At 44.8% G+C, this 20,169-nt stretch overlaps 1 protein-coding gene across 1 annotated transcript in view; it reads left to right on the forward strand.

Moving 5' to 3' along the window:
• The window catches only part of myo1eb (myosin IEb), a 36,204-nt gene that overhangs the window by 13,822 nt on the left and 2,213 nt on the right, over positions 1-20,169 (forward strand). The window contains exons 11-25 of the mRNA XM_056285855.1: positions 737-817; positions 942-1,028; positions 1,906-1,992; positions 4,972-5,139; positions 6,061-6,146; positions 9,077-9,158; positions 9,339-9,544; positions 13,258-13,402; positions 14,804-14,918; positions 15,304-15,473; positions 17,662-17,807; positions 18,136-18,282; positions 18,804-18,961; positions 19,050-19,124; positions 19,319-19,526. Coding sequence (XP_056141830.1) covers positions 737-817; positions 942-1,028; positions 1,906-1,992; positions 4,972-5,139; positions 6,061-6,146; positions 9,077-9,158; positions 9,339-9,544; positions 13,258-13,402; positions 14,804-14,918; positions 15,304-15,473; positions 17,662-17,807; positions 18,136-18,282; positions 18,804-18,961; positions 19,050-19,124; positions 19,319-19,526 — 1,961 coding nt within the window. The remainder of the gene's footprint in view (positions 1-736; positions 818-941; positions 1,029-1,905; positions 1,993-4,971; positions 5,140-6,060; positions 6,147-9,076; positions 9,159-9,338; positions 9,545-13,257; positions 13,403-14,803; positions 14,919-15,303; positions 15,474-17,661; positions 17,808-18,135; positions 18,283-18,803; positions 18,962-19,049; positions 19,125-19,318; positions 19,527-20,169) is intronic.

A 20,169-nucleotide genomic window follows, 5' to 3' on the forward strand; every position in this document is an offset into this window, starting at 1 on the left:
CGCACCACTCTGTCTCTCCCGTCACACCAGTCTGTCTCTCCTGTCACACCAGTCTGTCTCTCCCGTCACACCAGTCTGTCTCTCCCGTCACACCAGTCTGTCTCTCCCGTCACACCAGTCTGTCTCTCCTGCCGCACCAGTCTGTCTCTCCTGTCGCACCAGTCTGTCTCTCCTGTCACAAGAGTCTGTCTCTCCTGTCACACCAGTCTGTCTCTCCCGTCACACCAGTCTGTCTCTCCTGTCACAAGAGTCTGTCTCTCCCGTCACACCAGTCTGTCTCTCCTGTCACAAGAGTCTGTCTCTCCCGTCACACCAGTCTGTCTCTCCCGTCACACCAGTCTGTCTCTCCTGTCACAAGAGTCTGTCTCTCCCGTCACACCAGTCTGTCTCTCCCGTCACACCAGTCTGTCTCTCCTGTCGCACCAGTCTGTCCCTCTTTTATCTGTATCTTCTTGCTAAGTGTACACCCTTCAGCTGTCTACTCTTACTACAGTATTAGCTTGATATGCTAATTTGAGGGCCGCACCGTAAAGTCAATTCCTGGGCAGCTTTCCCCACGTCTGGCCCTGTGGCCATGATGGAACATAAACTGAGCAGGGTTATGGGCTTGTGTGTGTATGTGTGCATGTGGGAATTATTTTTGTATACTCCTCTTTTTGTTGTTGTTGTACTTATTGTGATGTGCTGACATGTTTGGCAGTTTAGCTGGATGGTGAAAGGTCTCTCTGTCTTTCAGTCCATTAACAAAGCCATGCAGAAGGTCCAGGAGGAATTCAACATTGGAGTGTTAGACATATATGGCTTTGAGATCTTCCAGGTGACACACACACACACACACACACACACACACACACACACACACACACACACACACACACACACACACACACACACACACACACACAATCACATGCGCACACTAACATATGTGTTGTTTTCAGCAAAACGGTTTTGAACAATTCTGCATCAACTTTGTCAACGAGAAACTTCAGCAAATCTTCATTGAGCTCACGCTCAAAGCAGAGCAGGTAACCTGTCTTTCTCTGTCTGTCTATGTTCCTGTCTGTCTGTCTGGCTGTCTGTCTCTCTTCCCCTGTCTGTCTGTCTGTCTCTTTTCCCCTGTCTGTCTGTCTATCTTCCTGTCTGTCTGTCTGTCTGCCTGTCTGTCTTCCCCTGTCTGTCTGTCTGTCTGTCTATCTGTCTGTCTGTCTCTTTTCCCCTGTCTGTCTGTCTGTCTGTCTGTCTCTTTTCCCCTGCCTGTCTGTCTGTCTGTCTGTCTGTCTGTCTGTCTGTCTGTCTGTCTCTTTTCCCCTGTCTGTGTCTGTCTGTCTGTCTGTCTGTCTGTCTGTCTGTCTGTCTGTCTGTCTGTCTGTCTCTTTTCCCCTGTCTGTCTGTGTCTGTCTCTTTTCCCCTGTGTGTGTCTGTCTCTTTTCCCCTGTCTGTGTCTGTCTCTTTTCCCCTGTCTGTCTGTGTCTGTCTCTTTTCCCCTGTCTGTCTTTCTGTCCGTCTGTCTGTCTGTCTCTTTTCCCCTGTGTGTCTGTCTGTTAAGCTGTCTCTATCCATCTGTCCACTTTCCTGTCTTCCCGTGTCCTCTTACAAACACAGTTAACTGGGAGAAGCAAACTCTGCCACTGGTAACCAGTTTAAACCCAGTTTAACTCAGCGTCTGTGGTTTGGTCTGATGTGGACCAGATGTCCACACCAGGATGAAGGCCACATATTGATACCAGCGTCAGGGCCGTGCAGTTATGTTGAAATGTACAGGTCCATTTATTTTTGTATACTCCTATTGCATCATGATTATCATGTTTCATCAACATCCATCATCGGTAATGAATCATAAATGAAGGTTTGAGGTGGAGGATGGATGACGATGATGATGATGTGGATGGCTTCTTCTTGTAGGAGGAGTATGTCCAGGAAGGAATCAAATGGACACCCATTGACTATTTCAATAACAAGGTGGTCTGTGACCTCATCGAATCCAAAGTGGTAAGTGGCCAAACTACACATGAGACACACAGCTGGCCCTAACCTCTGACCTCTGACAAAGTGTAGTGTAGTAATTAATCACAGTGTCATCAGACTGGTTAGACTGCAGTAGACTTGGACGCTATGTCACACTTCTGTAGGACTGTTTGATCCCCCTGGCTTCTAAATCTGTCTCTTACTGAGCTGTGTCGGAGGTAAATAGCATAAGAACAGCGAAGACGATCAGCAGTTTAGTGAATATTTACTTCCGGGTTTAAAATCACACGTCTGTTTTAAAATGTGACTTTACTGTCTGTTATTTCATTGATACAACTCTGGCGAGTGACTGGTTTTTTTTCGTCTTAGGATTTTTTTTATGGGGGGGGGGTTTCCGCCTTTATTTGATAGCGATAGTAGAGGGAGAGAGAGAGAGAGAGAGAGAGAGAGAGAGAGAGAGAGAGAGAGAGAGAGAGAGAGAGAGAGAGGAGAACGAGAGGATGACATGCAGCAAAGCGCCCGGGCCGGATTCGAACCCGGGCTTCTGCGGTAAGGACTCAGCCTTATGTGGTATGCACCTTACAGGTGAGCCACCAGGGCGCCCCAGTGAGCGACTGTTTACCATCAAACTCAAAATGTGTAGCTGTGATTTCTGAGCTGCAGCTGACAGGTGTTACTCAGCCACGCTGGTTTTATCTAGCAAGACCAGCGCCATTCAGGTCTTGTGAATGTAGTTCACATGCGCCCACTTCCCATGTACATCCTGTTGGTTTGAGCAGAAGTACGAGGTTACAGGGCGTCCGGGTAGCGTAGCAGTCTACTCCGTTGCCTACCAACATGGGGATCGCTGGTTCGAATCCCCGTGTTGCCTCCAGCTTGGTCGGGCGTCCCTACAGTAACAATTGGCCGTGTCTGCGGGTGGGAAGCCGGATGTGTGTATGTGTCCTGGTTGCTGCACTAGCGCCTCCTCTGGTCAGTCGGGGCACCTGTTCGGGGGGGGCTGGGGGGAATAGCGTTATCCTCCCATGCGCTATGTCCCCCTGGTGAAACTCCTCACTGTCAGGTGAGAAGAAGTGGCCGGTGACTCCACATGTATCGGAGGAGGAGGCATGTGGTAGAGGGGCTGCAGCCCTCCCGGGATCGGCAGAGGGGCTGCAGCAGCGACCGGGACGGCTCGGAAGAGTGGGGTAATTGGCTGGATACAATTGGGGAGAAAAAAAGGGGGGGTACAAGGTTACTGACATGGACCTGTTTTGAATCCTAAAACCAGGAATTAACTTAAGAGCTCCTCGGCTCTGTCTCTATGGAAATGGTGAATGGGTTTGTCATTATATGTCTAAAATAAGGTCTGGGGTCGACATCTGGATGTTTTCTATAGTGTAAAATTGATGATGTGACCTTTGATTTGTGAATGTTGAGGCATTTACATAATGTAAGACAATAAATGGCTAATTGTCCCTTAAACTCAGCATTCACAGATTAGCCTAGTGCTTGCTTTTTACTCATATCAGGAGCATGATGAAATAATCTTGATATGAGAAGGCATATGACAGGGTGCCGAGAGAGGAGGTGTGGTATTGTATGAGGAAGTTGGGAGTTGCAGAGAAGTATGTAGGAGTGGTGCAGGATACGTATGAGGGAAGTGTGACAATGGTGAGGTGTGCGGTTGGAATGACAGATGGGTTCAAGGTGGAGGTGGGATTACATCAAGGATCGGCTCTGAGCCCTTTCTTGTTTGCAATGGTGATGGACAGGTTGACGGACAAGATCAGGCAGGAGTCTCCATGGACGATGATGTTCACGGATGACATTGTGATCTGTAGCGAGAGTAGGGTGCAGGTGGAGGAGAGCCTGGAGAGGTGGAGGTATGCACTGGAGAGAAGAGGAATGAAAGTCAGTAGGAGCAAGACGGAATACCTATGCATGAATGAGAGGGAGCACAGTGGAATGGTCAGGATGCAAGGAGTAGAGGTGACGAGGGTGGATGAGTTTAAATACTTGGGGTCAACTGTCCAAAGTAACGGGGAGTGCAGAAGAGAGGTGAAGAAGAGAGTGCAGGCAGGTTGGAGTGGGTGGAGAAGTGTGACAGGAGTGATTTGCGACAGAAGGGTACCAGCAAGAGTTAAAGGGAAAGTTTACAAGATGGTTGTGAGACCAGCTATGTTATATGGTTTGGAGACAGTGGCGCTGACGAAAAGACAGGAGGCAGAGCTGGAGGAGGCAGAGTTGAAGATCCTAAGATTTTCACTGGGAGTGATGAAGAAGGACAGGATTAGGAACGATTATATTAGAGGGACAGCTCAGGTTGGACGGTTTGGAGACAAAGCAAGAGAGGCAAGATTGAGATGGCTTGGACATGTGTGGAGGAGAGATGCTGAGTATACTGGGGGAAGGATGCTGAATATGGAGCTGCCAGGGAAGAGGAGAAGAGGAAGGCCAAAGAGGAGGTTTATGGATGTGGTGAGGGAGGACATGCAGGTGGCTGGTGTGACAGAGGAAGATGCAGAGGACAGGAAGAGATGGAAACGGATGATCCGCTGTGGGGACTCCTAATGGGAGCAGAAAAATAGTAGTATTCGTAGTAGTAGTAGACTCATATCAAGAGCATTAATGCTTCAAAACTTGTTAACGTGGAATTCATTTGTAAAGATAATGTAGGGGAACAAAACATCAAAATCTCTTTATATTCTGTTGAACACAGTACTTAGTATTTCAGGAATTTCAGTTAAACTCCATTCATTTTCCCATAGAGACGGAGCTGAAGGAACCCATGGTGAAACTCTGGCCCAAAAATAAATAAATAAATAAATAACATCACCCCAAACCTTTTTAAGGATTTAACGCAGATTGAAGCAAGAAATAAGCTGTAGAATTGTGTTCTCTACATTTTTATCTGCTGTTTATCATTTTCAAAAAGTAAATCTTGCCAGTGAAATACCATAATGTAAATATTCTTATCTCTGGATTTGTTTTTTGTTCATTTTTTTTGTCATTCCTACCCAGAATCCTCCAGGAATCATGAGCATCCTGGACGACGTGTGTGCCACCATGCATGCTAAAGGCGAGGGGGCCGACCAGACGCTGATCCAGAAACTCCAGGGCCAGATTAGCTCCCACCAACACTTCAGCAGCTGGAACCGTGGCTTCATAGTCCATCACTACGCTGGGAAGGTTCGAGATATCCACACGCACACAAATACACACATGCATACATACATAGATGCATACATACATAGATGCATACATACATACATACATACATACATACATACATACATACATACATACATATAGCTTCATAGTCCATCACTATACATACATACACATACACACATATACTGGTAGATGATAGATGGGTTCAAGATATATATATATAGAGAGAGAGAGAGAGAGAGAGAGAGAGAGAGAGAGAGAGAGAGAGAGAGAGAGAGAGAGAGAGAGAGAGAGAGAGAGAGAGAGAGAGAGAGAGAGAGAGAGAGAGAGAGAGAGAGAGAGAGAGAGAGTATATGAATATACAGATATATGAAATATATTTATAAAACATATATAAAATATACACCTCAGCCGCTGAGACCACAGGTTCATGGTCCATCGCTACACAAGGTTATCTACTTTTTACCCCCTACTGGTGGGTCTGAGCATATCTCAGTAGACGTGCTCGAAGTCCATTATGGACCATCTAATAGCAAGTCATAGATCAAGTCTCTGTTTCTACGGGGTGGCAAGGGGTGGCAACTGCCACCTCTGGGACACAGTCTTGCCACCCCTGTTGCCACCCCATTTATAAATCAGATAATATGTTTTTAAAGTATATTTTATGTACATGCATGGTGAAGGTCAATGAGACCCACACCAAACTCATCTCAAACAGTAGAGAACAAAATACATTCGATGAAATCCGAGTTTTGAATAATAATACGTTTAGAATAATGTCCATTGCCCCCCTCCTTGAACCTCATGCCACCCCTTTGCCACCCCAGGAAAAAACCTCTAGATCCGCCACTGTCTACACCTGTTCAGGTAGACAGGTGTACAGGTAGCAACACGTTGCTAGGTAACAGGAAGACTGACTCTACCTGTCTGTGTGTCCAGGTGTCATATGACGTCAGCGGTTTTTGTGAAAGGAACAGAGACGTCCTCTTCAATGACATCATCGAGCTGATGCAGAGCAGTGAGTTGTAAGTAGTGGAGTGGATCACAGCGATACCGGACTTGAGTCAACACTGCAGTCCAAAACCAAGCCCACGCCACGCTGAAGTGACAGAGGTTCTGTCTGTCAGCCTGGCATTGGGACGTCTCATGTCTATGGACACAGGTTCCCAACAAAATCCAGCAGATAGAAAAGGAAAACAAACAGATTTAGGGTTTGATTTATTCTCTCTAGGTTTCTAAGCAGGGGTAGAGGAGTGTTCCTGAACGCTGGTTGTTATCTATGATCTTGTGACTGAGGCGGCTCTTATCTGTCAGGAGATTTGTTCGCATGGTAGAACGTCGCACTTTGTCCCACCAAAACCCCATAGAATATTTTCTCACATCTTCTCGTCTTATTTCACTGTCTGTCTTGATGCATGCCCAATAATCCAGGTAAGGAAATCAAAGAAGGTTGAATCAGTTCATCTGGACACAAGGTTTATTGACAGGTACGTGGTGGCTGAAGTGAGTTACCCCCTCAATGGGAAGCACATTGGGTGCCCAGAAAAGTGCCATATAAATGTAATTATTATTATTATTATTATTATTATTATCTAAGTTATCTCTTCAGTCTAAACTGACTGCAGGTATCCACACCCTTATAAAAAATGCAGTTGCATAACAACCAAAAATAATGACCAGTTTCATATGCAAATATGGGTGTGTCCGTTAACTAGAGTTTCAATGGCCATGTGTACTAATCACAGAGGGTTTGAGAATGTTTGCAATCACAGCATTGTAAGATGGCACAAAGGCACAACAGAGGAATATAGTGTATGCTGTAAAGTGCCAGGAGGATTGCCGTGACTTGTTCATTGGGGAAACTAAACAGACGCTGGCCAAGAGGATGGCCCAACACAGGAGAGCTAACACGTCAGGCCAGGACTCCGCAGTCTACACCCTTCTACAGGCCAGTGGCCACTCTTTCAAGGATGAGGATGTGCACATCCTTGGCAAGGAGGAATGCTGGTTTGAACGGGGAGTCAAAGAGGTCATCTATGTGAAGAGGGAACGACCATCCCTGAACTGAGGGAGGGCCTAAGAGTACATCTGTCACCATCTTACAATGCTGTGATTGCAACGAGGGCCAGATTAGCTCCCACCAATCATCTGTGAATAGTACACATGGCCATTGAAACTCTAGTCAAGAGGCGTCCGGGTGATGTGGCAATCTATTCCGTTGCCTACCAACACGGAGATCGCCAGTTCGAGTCCCCATGTTACCTCCGGCTTGGTCAGGCGTCCCTACAGACACAGTTGGCCGTGTCTGCGGGTGGGAAGCCGGATGTGTGTATGTGTCCTGGTCGCTGCACTGGCGCCTCCTCTGGTCGGTCGGGGTGCCTGTTCGGGGGGAGGGGGAACAGGGGGGAATAGCTTGATCCTCCCACGTGCCATGTCCCCCTGGCAAAACTTCTCACTGTCAGGTGAAAAGAAGTGGCTGACGACTCCACATGTATTGGAGGAGGCACGTGGTAGTCTGCAGCCCTCCCCGGATCGGCAGAGGGGGTGGAGCAGCGACCGGGGCGGCTCGGAAGAGTGGGGTAATTAAGTACAATTGGGGAGAAAAATGGGGAAAAATCCTATAAAAAAAAAAAAAGAAGAAAGAAACTTTAGTTAATGGTCACGTCCATATTTGTATATGAAACTGGTCGCTGGTCTCGGTGGTTATGCAGCTGTATTGTTTATAAGGGTGGGGGGGATACCTGCAGCCAGTTTAGACTGAAGAGGTCAGTTAGATGAGTGATGAAACGTATCTGTCAATCAACGTTGTGTCCAGGTGAACTGATGCAACCTTCTTTGCATTTCACTGCCTGTGTTACTCTAAGAGGACTCATGGGACTTCTCTGAGATAAATCATCAAAGTCCTGGACCTGGGGGCGTTCCAGTGGCTCACGTGGTAGAACACGCACCACAGAAGGCCGAGTCCTTACCGCAGCAGCCTGGGTTCGAATCCGGCCCGGGCCCTTTGCTGCATGTCATCCCCTGTCTTTCCAGTCTTTCCTTTGACTATCGCTGTCAAATAAAGGCGGAATATGCCCAAAAAAAAAAAATCTAAAAAAAAGAAATCTTGGACCTTCACTGTGTCAAGGTCAAGGTAATTTTTATTAACCTTCAGGGGCAATTTGGTGCACAGCCAGCAGTAAAAATGATCAGCATCAACACACCGATCAATACACAAACAATTCACACAAAGAAACACAGAATTACATAACAATGTTATTCAAAAGGCCGATAGTAGCGGGGACAAAATGAATTCTTAACTCTACTGGTCCTGCATCTTGGCAGTTTATATCTGCGACCAGATGGAAGCAACCTGAACTCGGTGAACAAGGGTCGACTCGGGTCAGCAAGAACTGACTGGGTCTTCTTTGGGGCTCTCATTTTGTACACACGGGCGAGGTCATTTAGATTTCTGCCTGCAATTTCCTGCACAGCTTAACACTTCCTTCTGACCTGTTCCTGTTTTTCAAGGGAAGTGACCCAAACCAGCAAATAACAGAGAAGGTTAGAACGGACAATAAAACAAGAGTAAAACATTCTCATAAATGTTGTGTCAACATTAAAACTTCCGAGCATCCGATACAAATACGTGTACTGATGGGCCTTTGCACAAACAACGTCAGCGTTTGAGTCAGTGGTTAACTTATCAATTATTGTCCCCGGATACTTATACTGTTGGACAACTTCAACAACCTGGCTGTGAATAACAACAGGACGTATAGGGGACGGCTTCTTCCTAAAGTCAGTTATCATTTCCTTTGATTTGGACACATTTATGTCCAAGAAGGTGGATGTCTCATGAAGGCCTATATGTCGATACTACTGGTCCAGTAGACACGGGTGCAATCAGGCCTATTTAAAAGTTTATCCAACTTCTACCATTGGTTGAATTAAGCTCTGCCTCCTTGTCACTCAGTGCCTTCATCAGAGGTCTGTTTCCCGAGAACCTGGACGCAGAGAAAAGAGGTCGTCCGACCACCGCCAGCAGCAAAATCAAGGTGAGTGAGGAAACGGGCTTTAAGCTTGACCAATGAAGTTTGAATAAGGTGACAGAAGAGCAAGGCAGGTGAAACTGGCAGCATTAATGGTTCAATTCCTTGTGGAGCTCAATGGGCAGAGCAAAGAACCAACACATTTGGTAAGTGCTCACTAAATGAAATATACCCCCCCCCCCACAGAAACAAGCCAATGACCTAGTCCAGACCTTGATGAAGTGCACCCCCCACTACATCCGCTGTATCAAACCCAACGAAACCAAGCGACCCCGCGACTGGGAGGAGAACCGAGTCATACACCAGGTGGAATACCTCGGCCTGCGGGAGAACATCCGGGTCCGCCGGGCTGGCTATGCGTACCGACGAGTTTTCAACAAGTTCCTTCAGAGGTCAGAGGTCATGGTCATGATTCAGCCATTCTTGAAAACTTAGGAGATATTATTTAGCTCAGTCAAGCCTGAGTGTGACTGCTTGGAGATGCATGTTTCTCAGAGTACTACAGAGGTGTGGAGATGCATGTTTATTAGAGTAATACATAGTTGCAGAGAGTATTGTTCTCAGTCAGCGAGACCTTAGAGTAGAGGTTGGCACACTGACTGATGAGAGGAAAGAAAACAATATTTCCCACTTAGCGCCATATTTGTGTTTCATACATTTCTTTTTTAAACTCTTCGGCACATGAAGGTTCTGACCGTATCCACACTATTAGACAGTAGTATATTGGTTTTGCAAGCAAGGTCATATGTGGATGGGACCACATGATTTAAAATACAGCTGATTTCTAGAGCTCTTCACTCACTTGAAACAACAAAAGAAGATGCAGATTTGCTTTTTTTTTTTTTTTGGGAAAATCTGTTTGACATTTCCATTACAATTCAAACATATTGAATAATTTTACATAGTAACCCCCCCTCACTCCCTCCCTACCCACCCCACACTCTCAGATCCTCTAGATGAACTATCTACTACTATTACTTTCAGCTCTTCCTGTTCTCTGCATCTTCCTCTGTCACGCCAGCCACATGCATGTCCTCCCTCACCACATCCATAAACCTCCTCTTTGGCCTTCCTCTCCTCCTCTTGCCTGGCAGCTCCATATTCAGCATCCTTCTCCCAATATACCCAGCATCTCTCCTCCACACATGTCCAAACCATCTCAATCTTGCCTCTCTTGCTTTGTCTCCAAACCATCCAACCTGAGCGGTCTCTCTAATATAATCAGTCCTAATCCTGTCCTTCTTCGTCACTCCCAATGAAAATCTCAGCATCTTCAGCTCTGCCACCTCCAGCTCCGCCTCCTGTCTTTTCATCAGTGCCACTGTCTCCAAACCATATAACATAGCTGTTCTCACAACCATCTTGTAAACTTTCCCTTTAACTCTTGCTGGTACCCTTCTGTCGCAAATCACTCCTGACACTCTTCTCCACCCACTCCATCCTTCCTGCACTCTCTTCTTCACCTCTCTACTGCACTCCCCGTTACTTTGGACAGTTGACCCCAAGTATTTAAACTCACATGCCTTCATCACCTCTACTCCTTGCATCCTCATCATTCCACTGTCCTCCCTCTCATTCATGCATAGGTATTCCGTCTTGCTCCTACTGACTTTCATTCCTCTTCTCTCCAGTGCATACCTCCACCTCTCCAGGCTCTCCTCCACCTGCAACATCCTTATATTTAACATTATATAGCATTATATTTCATCCTCTAGATGAAATATAATTTCGAAAAATAATAAATTACACACAGCCAAATCAACGATAAACAAGAGAAAAAACAGTAAAAGACAGTAAGTAAAAGACCGTTGAATCAATAAGAAAACAAGCAAACAAACAGCATCAACATTATTCATCAAATACACACATATTCTCATCCTACAATTAATACATGTTGGGCAGCTCCAGACTCAAGTCAAGAGGTATCCCAGGTTGTTACGTTGGTTAGATTATCAAAGTAAATCAGAAAAGGCATCCAGACTTTCTTTAACTTGCTCTTATTACCCCTTAAGGTGAATTTGATTTTTCTCCAACTTAAGATGAAACATGATTTCCCTGATCCATCTGACATGGAATGGGTGGAGGTTTTGAGCGTGTCCAGTTCAAAAGTATTAGACGTCAGGCCAATAAGGTGGTAAAGTCCACCGCATTATATACTACATGGTTGATGGCCAGTCACAGGCTTAAGGTCTCACACCAAATATAGCAATTAAAGGATGTGGGTCAATAGTTGTACTGAAAACTTCACTCAAGGAATTGAATATCACTAGCCAAAATGCATGTAGAGTAGGACATGTATAGAACATATGTATTGAGGTAGCTGGCAAAGTGGACACGGTGAACAGGCCCGCCCACAGAAATGGCAGGGCCCTGAAAAGGTCAAGTGAATGCCCCCCCCCCCAAAAAAAAGAAAAAGAAAAAAGAAAAATCTGCTTGTCTTGCTGGATGCAAAGTCCTTTACAGTGTCTTTAAAGTCCACCTGTTTAGCCAGTTAACACTCAATGGCAAGTACTGCCATTATCGTTGCTTATATTTAGGATAAACATGATTATTGCTGGCCTCCATGGTCGCCCCCCCAGCAGCTTTCCCCTTTCCCCCTCTTATGGGCGTCCCCAACAATGAACAATCTTGAATTGTATAAGCCCATATCTACTGTATGAAGAGGAAGAGTGTACTTGTTTAAAACTGCATTCCACAGATCATTAGGGAGAGGTGTAACAAGATCTTGTTCCCAGGGGGTGCTAAGACTTGCCATTGGCTGAGAATTTAAATTGGCTAATATATCATAGATCCTAGAGATGGCGCCCTTGAGACTTGCATCTGTGGCTAATAGAGTACTGATGTCACTGGGGGTATCTCAGGGAAAGATGCTAACCCTTCTGTACAAAATGCCTAATCTATAAATAACGGTAGAAATGAGAGTGGGGAAGGTTAAAATTTTTTGCCAATTGACTGAATGATGTGACTACCCCATCGAGGTATAGATCTTTAATAACTCGAAGTCCGTTCCCATGCCATGCTTGAAAAGACAGATCTAACTTGGCTGGGGTAAAGAGGTGGTTCGACATAATAGGTGCCATTCCTAAATTGAGACCATATTCTGACTGTGTAGCTATAACCGGGTTGTTGTATGATGTACTGTTTGCCAGTGGTAGTGGGGAAGTGACTAAGGATTGAATAGGAGGATCATGTGATTCTATCTTCACCCATTCAGCTGCAGTCTCAAGTGAGCTCCCTTGGACATACGTGACAACCTTCTGGATGTTACTAGCCCAGTAGCTGTTGAGAAGATTGGGCATAGCCATCCCTCCCGACACTTTGGATCTTTGTAAAAAGGCCTTACATATCCAAGTCTGCCCGCCAACCCAGATAGAGCCAGAGAAAATCCTGTCAAGAGAGCTAAACTGCTTTTCAGGCATGAGTATGGGGACTGTTCTGAAAAAGATATAGGAATTTAGGGACAATATTCATTTTAATCAGGCCAATACGCCCAGCCCAGACTTGGTTTTTATGCTGGCCAGCGCTGTTGGAGAAATTTGAATGTCTGAAGAAAATGTCATTTGCAGGGCTGCCAGCCGTTTGATCAGCATATTTGTGTGAGTAGACGGAGTCCATGCTCAGCCCTTTTAGAAGCAGGCCTGCGATCAGCTCGGCCACCACATAATCAGCTGGGCAGAGGAATGCAGGGATCACGCTGAAAAGTAAAGGGATTTGATATCACTAAGTAGTGTAATGATTTTCATGTTATTGGGCCTAATTTTCACGTTGGGAAAATAATTCAAAATCGGAAAACTGCGCGAAAAGGTTGCCAACCTCTGCACCAAAGAGTCTTGAATACAGTTGGTTGTGAAAGCTCCAAGACAGATGATAGGTGCGTTCATATATGACACGTAGTCATACATGATGGTGTAGTCATAGTCATACATGATACCTGGTGTGTACAGCGGGGATGTGGAGAGAGGAGGACTGCCTCTTCTCTGCTCTATGCTTGTGTAAGACTATCATAAAATAAATGCTTCTCGTGTCTTTGTGTGTGTGTGTGTGTGTGTGTGTGTGTGTGTGTGTGTGTGTGTGTGTGTGTGTGTGTGTGTGTTTGTGTTTTCAGATATGCTATCCTAACCAGAGAGACATGGCCGCATTGGAAAGGGGAGGAGAGGGCCGGCGTTCTCCACCTGCTGAACTCAGTCAATATGGATCATGACCAGTACCAGCTAGGAAAAACCAAAGTCTTCATTAAAGCCCCAGAGTCGGTAAGCAAACTCCTGACCTCTGACCTCACACAGCTGGTCCCGTTCTATTGGAGTCAGTCCCACGATTGTGCAGTCAGCTTCACCAGTCAGAGGTAATGGAGCAGCAGCGCCCAACCTGTACTCAGTTTGTGCAGTCAGAAAAGTTTAACCTCTCAGCTGTTTGGCCCAAGATGGAAGTGGACTTGTGTAAAGGTACAATATGTAAGTTAAGCTGCTTAAACAGACAATTAAATAAAGGTAACATACCCATGGGAATTGTATCAACATGCTAATTAAAGTATTGTTTTTCCTGAAAAAAATTCTATAACCTATGTAATATTATGTTGGCATGGGAACGCATGCCTTAGCAGCTGATTAAATTTGGATTCATCAAAACCAAGAAATTTAATCAGTTGCTAAGGCATGCGTTCCCATGTGGGACTCGCTGTTATGTTCGAATTCAGACCACATCATTATAGATTTTTTTTAGGGCTGTCAGTTTTTTAAAAACATAACAATAAATGGGTAATATATTTTTTTCCAGGAAAAGCAATACTTTCATTAGCCTATCTATAAAATTCCTGTTGATATTTTATTTTTTATTTAGTTTAGTTTAGTTTTTTTTTTGTCCAAGTAAATACTTACATATTCAAGGCTCAACGTTTTCAGGTATTTATTTTTCAAAGCCATCCAGCATGCCCAATTTCACCACAAGAAGACACTGTTACATAACCTCACACGAACAGGAACAACTTTTGGATCTGTGGAAACATAAAATCTGGGTGAAAATCAGTTTAAACCGGTCTGCTCCTTTTAAAAAATCTGGTATTTTTCAGTGAAAATCGGTAAAAACCGAAAACGCCGAGCCTTGTACATATTCTACCTTTAGGAAAGCGATCCATGAAAACCAGGTCACATATACCGTACATGAAAGTCAAAGTGAAAATTTCCGCAATAGACTTACACTCGTGTGTGTGGACTTGAACTGGCTTCCACTACAGTATCCTAACCTTGAGTTGCCACTTGGATTTAAAGACACGACCCCTCCCTTTCCTACGCACACCCCTTCATGCCCCATGGATACGCACATTTCCTGTGTACATGCAGGCAGAACTAATTAGAAAGGTAGGCTGGGGCGTTGCCATGGTACCTCAGAGCACTGCCCACTGTCAGATTCAAACCCACAACTTTCTGAGGACATGTAAGACACCTCAGACCCCCCCCCCCTTCCTTTCACTGCTCTGCTCCCTGGGAAACACCAAGACTCAGTCTGGATTGTGAGTAGTAGATGCCGATCCCCATTCAGCCAATCATCTATGACGGGAAGCTGCTCAAACCCCGCCCCCTTCTCTAGCATCCAATGAGATTTCAAAATGACACAAGTTCATTAATTTCATACTCTCCCGTGGTTTTTGGCTGCAGCTGTTCCTATTGGAGGAGATGAGAGAAAGGAAGTTTAATGGCTTCGCTCGGTTGATCCAGAAGGCTTGGCGCAAACACATTGCCGTCCGCAAATACGTCAAGATGAGAGAGGAAGGTAAAATCATCATCAATATTCAGAGATTAAGCAGTATTAATTGTTACACCTTAGTGTGTGTTACTGGGAGTGAAATGACAATTATCAAATTGTGTTGATAAAAATACTGAACCAGTCTGGATCTTCTCTTAATTGGTTATTCCCTGAGGCTTTCATTTCATCGCTTCAACTACACACAAACCAACACAACCAGTTCAACCACAGACTTCTACAGCTGGTCACTGGGAGCTAATCGGTACAACCAGTCTTTCTTTGCCCCCACCTACAGGAAGGTCGGGGTTACTCCTACATAGGGAGGCTTTATACATACTTGGGGTGGATTTGCTAAAGGGCACAAAGGCAGATGGTGTGTCTGTCATGTGAATCAGTGTCTTTGTTCCTCCAGCCTCAGACATACTGCTGAACAGGAAGGAGCGCAGGAGGAACAGCCTCAACAGGAACTTTGTGGGGGACTATATTGGAACCGACAACCACCCTGAGATCCGACAGTTTGTGGGTCGTCGGGAGCGGATCGACTTCGCCGATGTGGTTGTGAAATACGACCGCCGGTTTAGGGTAAGACTCAGCTGGAGGCCTGGAGAACAGAACTGCCTCTCCAGTGTCTGTTAACCTGCTGGAACTCTGTGATAACTTCATAGACCTCTGAAGGGAATACATATGGAGCCATTTCGTTTATTCCTCCATGCATAGATGAACGAGACTGTTGGAGTCTACGTTCTACTACGCTCTTGAAATATGTATGTATTTTAATAAGGGATGCACCAATATCACTCGTTCACTGCCACAACCTATTCTGAGTATGAATCTTTAAGTATTGGCTGATATTGAGTGCTGATCCGATTAGACCATCAGTTTGGGGTCAACGCACAAAATAATTGAGATAGAATCTTTTTTCCCCACCATTAGAGAAATACAGGCTAACATATGTAAAAAAATGCAGTATATCAAGGCATTTTGCTTTTATAGTATATGATATCTAACTCATGCCCTTTGGTATCAGATTTTAGTCTTTGAAAATCACCAATACTGATACTCCATTTTAGGCTGGTATTTGTCTGATATCTGACACCAGTATTGGTGTCAGTGCATTACCTGATATTAATAATAGCATATATTATATTCAATTGAAGCCATTATATGGTTAAACAGTTTGTTATATTTTAAGAAATATTATGCTAACAGCCATGGTATAGATTTTGCACCCTTCTCTGTCAAATCCTGAGCCCATAATATGGCTGGCAGAAAAGCTCCATATTTATGTGCCCAGATACATAATGGTTTTCACCTCGTAATGCCTCAGTTAACATCTTTACAGCTAGATGCAATATTAAAATTGACACTGTCATGATGACACAGACGATTCTGGAAGGACACCGGTGGAGAGAAGAGTTGGCAGAGAAATGGTGGCATTAAATTATGCTAAGCTAGGTAATTCTAGCTCTCAGCAGATAAAGAAATGTCTTAAAGCGGATGTAGGCAAGTTTCTTTTAAAACTGTTTTTCGGTCATATTTGGCGAAATTCCCATTATATGTACCCACTTGTATCCACAAGGTAAATGTCCCATATGAAAATCTGGTCTGTCTGAATGAAACAACGAATCAGTGCTCAGGAGCGTCCCTAACTTGATGCCATGTTGTGCGCAAACACAGGCCAGCAGAGTACTTTGGAAATGGTCATCTTTATGAATACTTAACCTATAAGTAAAACAGTGCTTCACAACAACAATGTTGGAGTAGCTAAGAGATTAAGCCTAAGAGAAAAAAATATTTTTTACATGCATCGACTAACAGCTCCAATACATTTTACTATTGTAATGGCACTGATATGGATCCTCAGCAGAGGTCATCACACAAGGTGCCACTAGTACTTTGGAAATAGCGATCTTTATAAATAATTCCCCTGTAAGTAAAATTGCATTTCGCACCAAAAATATTGGTGTAACTAAGGGATTCACAGAAAACAAATTTTTTATATCATCAACGGCAATACAAATTTTGCCAATTACAGCGGGCAAACTCGTGCACACACACAATGCTGGTTTGGGGGGAGGGCTTACGAGAGGGAAGAATGGATTTTTTGGGGCAGCACACTTAATATGTAGAATTTTGATGGGGCTAAAATCTGGGTCTGTTACTGAAACAGTAATGAGTATTTTTGAGTATTCACAGCTGCAGGTCAGGGACCGTTTCACTGATGCTCTCATCCAAATTTACAAAGGAGTGCTCCTGTGTTTAGCTCTAGACACCTTGTTGTTTATATCCTCTAAATCACCTTAATACAATCTTGAATATAATCTTAATGTAGAATTTCAGCCTGTCGCCATTTTTAACTCAACATCAGTCGTATGCTGGGTGAAAATGGTAAATGGGCTATATTTATATAGCGCTTTTCTAGTCTACCGACCACTCAAAGTGCTTTACAGTGTACGCCTCACATTCACCCATTCACACACACATTCATACACTGATGGTGGAGGCTGCCATGCAAGGTGCCAACCTGCTCATCAGGAGCAATTAAGGGTTCAGTGTCTTGCTCAAGGACGCTTCGACACGCTCTCCGCAAGAGCCGGGGATCGAACCAGCGTCCTTCCAATTACAAGACGATCCGCTCTACCTCCTGAGCCATGCTGCCCCAAAATGATGATAAAAACAAATCTTGAAGTCTCTTTACAAACAACTTATTACACCATAAAGACAAATGGTGGTGCTACCTGATGCTCTGTCTCTCTCTCCCCCCTCCCAGACGGTTAAACGTGACCTCATCCTGACCCCTAAATTCTTGTATGTGATTGGTCGAGAGAAGGTGAAGCAGGGTCCAGATAAGGGTCAGATCCGGGAGGTTCTGAAGAGGCAGATTGAGTTGGAGAAGATCCAGTCTGTCTCTCTGAGGTACCTCTCCACTAGTCCATTACAGCTCTCCCTGTTGAGAGACATCACTAGCGTTTGAATTCACTGAAGACATTTTTCCATCTTCAAATCGTTTTGGTTGCTGACTGTGTTGACTCTGAGATAGGAGGCGCTTCAATGTTGGTTAACGTTTGTCGCATCTGTGAAGATGTTTAAACTGCTGTAGTTAAAGATGGGATGGATTCCAAATGTCCTCAAAAACGTTCCCTGCATCTGCACATTGTTTATCATCCCATACTTCTTTCTGTCTCCTTATCACTTATTTATCTCTATGTCTGTCTGCCTGTCTGTCTGCCTGTCTGTCTCTCAGTACCCTGCAGGATGACATCTTTATAGTCCACGAGGAACATTACGACAGTGTCCTCCTGAGCGTTTTTAAGACCGAGTTCCTCAGTCTACTTTACAAACGCTACGAGGAGAAGACGCAGAGGAAACTGCCACTCAAATTCAACAACCTGTCAGTTCCTTCTTTTGGGATATCAAAATAGATTTGTAATTTTCTCTCTGTATGTCTCCCTTCAATTCAGCTCCCTCCAAATGCTTAATTGACATTAATGTTTTACAATCAACAAACAAGAATTTCATCAAAGTGTCTCAACTGACAAAAATCACATCCTATTGAATCATATTTAATCATATGAAATAATCATATCACATTTACAAACTCTTTTACTGTTTCAATTTAGTACGTTTTATGTTGGCAGGAATGTCACAGAAACTATATCGCCAAAGCGTTGAAAAACAGAAAACACAGAGTTCGTGCCTTCATCATACGTAGATCACATATTCTGTCCTCTTTCGGAAGTCATCTTTTCCTCTGGTCAGTGAATCTGTGCTGGCCCAATGTCCTTCTCAGATTTCTGTTGATCACAACGTCCAGCGTTGTGTTTTCTTTATTCGGGACCAGATAGCATTTGAGTTACAGTGCGTATCTCACGAAGCTCTCTCTCGTTCTCCCTCTCTCCCTCTCTTTCTCAGACTGGAGTTTAAAGTAAAGAAAGGAGGCTGGGGTCCATTTAGTGCTGCTGGTTCCAGACAGATCCAGTTTCAGGTGGGCCAAGGAGATGAGGCGGTTCTGAAGCCAAGCAGCAAAGTCCTGGTGGTCACCATCGGACCGGGCCTCCCCAAGAACTCCAGTAGGTTCTGCTCCGACTGTCTGTCCCTCATTTCCTCCCCTGGATGTGCTGCTGAAGTTCACTTCCTGTCTGTACTCACTTTTTTTAGGACCGACCCGCAGGGACATCCGCAAAAGTCGATACATGGGCAACCAGGCTCTGCCCACTGGCCATTACTCTGCAGGTGTGTGAGTCCTCCTGCCCTCAGCGACAGGACTATGAAGTACTTTGATGTAGTGTGACAGCTTCCTGCTGTGCTCATTTCCTGTTCCACAGTCCTCATTTCATTGCTGGGTTTGAAGACTTCTTTAAACTCTCTCAAACCTCACATCTGATCTCCCTAACGTTCACCTCCTCTTTTCCTCTCTGCTCTCCCAGAGCCCTCCAGAAGATCCCAAGCCAGTGCAGGGAGAGGAGGAGGTGTAAGACAACGTCTTCCCTCCTCTCGGGGGTCTCTCCTCAGACAGCAGTCCAGCATAGAGCAGCCCAGCCTGCCGCGGCAGCAGGGCCAGCGGCGCACCCCAAAACACACCAACCAGAACCAAGACATGGGCTTTATGAACGTCCCAGACCAGGGTGTGGCTGGGTGAGTGCCCACTGACCAACATCTGAACTGGTCTGAGAGCTGACCAGTACAACCACCTTCTTCTGCTGTTGACCACTGGGAACTGATCAGTACCACCACATTCTTCTACTGTTGGCCTTCTGGAGCAATTGAGGGTTGAAATAAAAGCCAAAAATGATAATCCACCTGAAGTTAGAATACTTTATCCCCTCACTTAGAAGTTAAAGCTGCCATATCTCTTTGAGAGAAAAGTCATGTAAACACTTTTATCTGATTCCCTTTATTGAGATAAGGTCAAAGTCAGAGTGGACATGACATGCCAGATTTTGCTCTCTCTTTGGTTTTGCTGGTGTGTTTAAATGTCTTGGGCAGATTTCTTTTGGCTTTTTGAATTTGTGTATGTGAAAGTTCATCAGACACAGAGAACTGAATGTTTGTACCACACAGACATCAAGCTGTCTGGTGGCTAACTCTCAGAGAGGAGGGCTCGTAGGAACCCTCATGTTATGTTCTGCAATAACGCTTTAGGAAGGAAAAAATACGATGTCACACGGAGAAAATGATCCGACACTCTTGTCAATATACGTTAGTGTAACTATCAGTAAAATTCATAAATACTGTGTTTCAGAGCAGTGGTTCTCAATCGGGTCCTCTGCGGTTTTTC

This window comes from Lampris incognitus, chromosome 9, assembly GCF_029633865.1.
Source record: "Lampris incognitus isolate fLamInc1 chromosome 9, fLamInc1.hap2, whole genome shotgun sequence".
Lineage (NCBI taxonomy): Eukaryota > Metazoa > Chordata > Actinopteri > Lampriformes > Lampridae > Lampris > Lampris incognitus.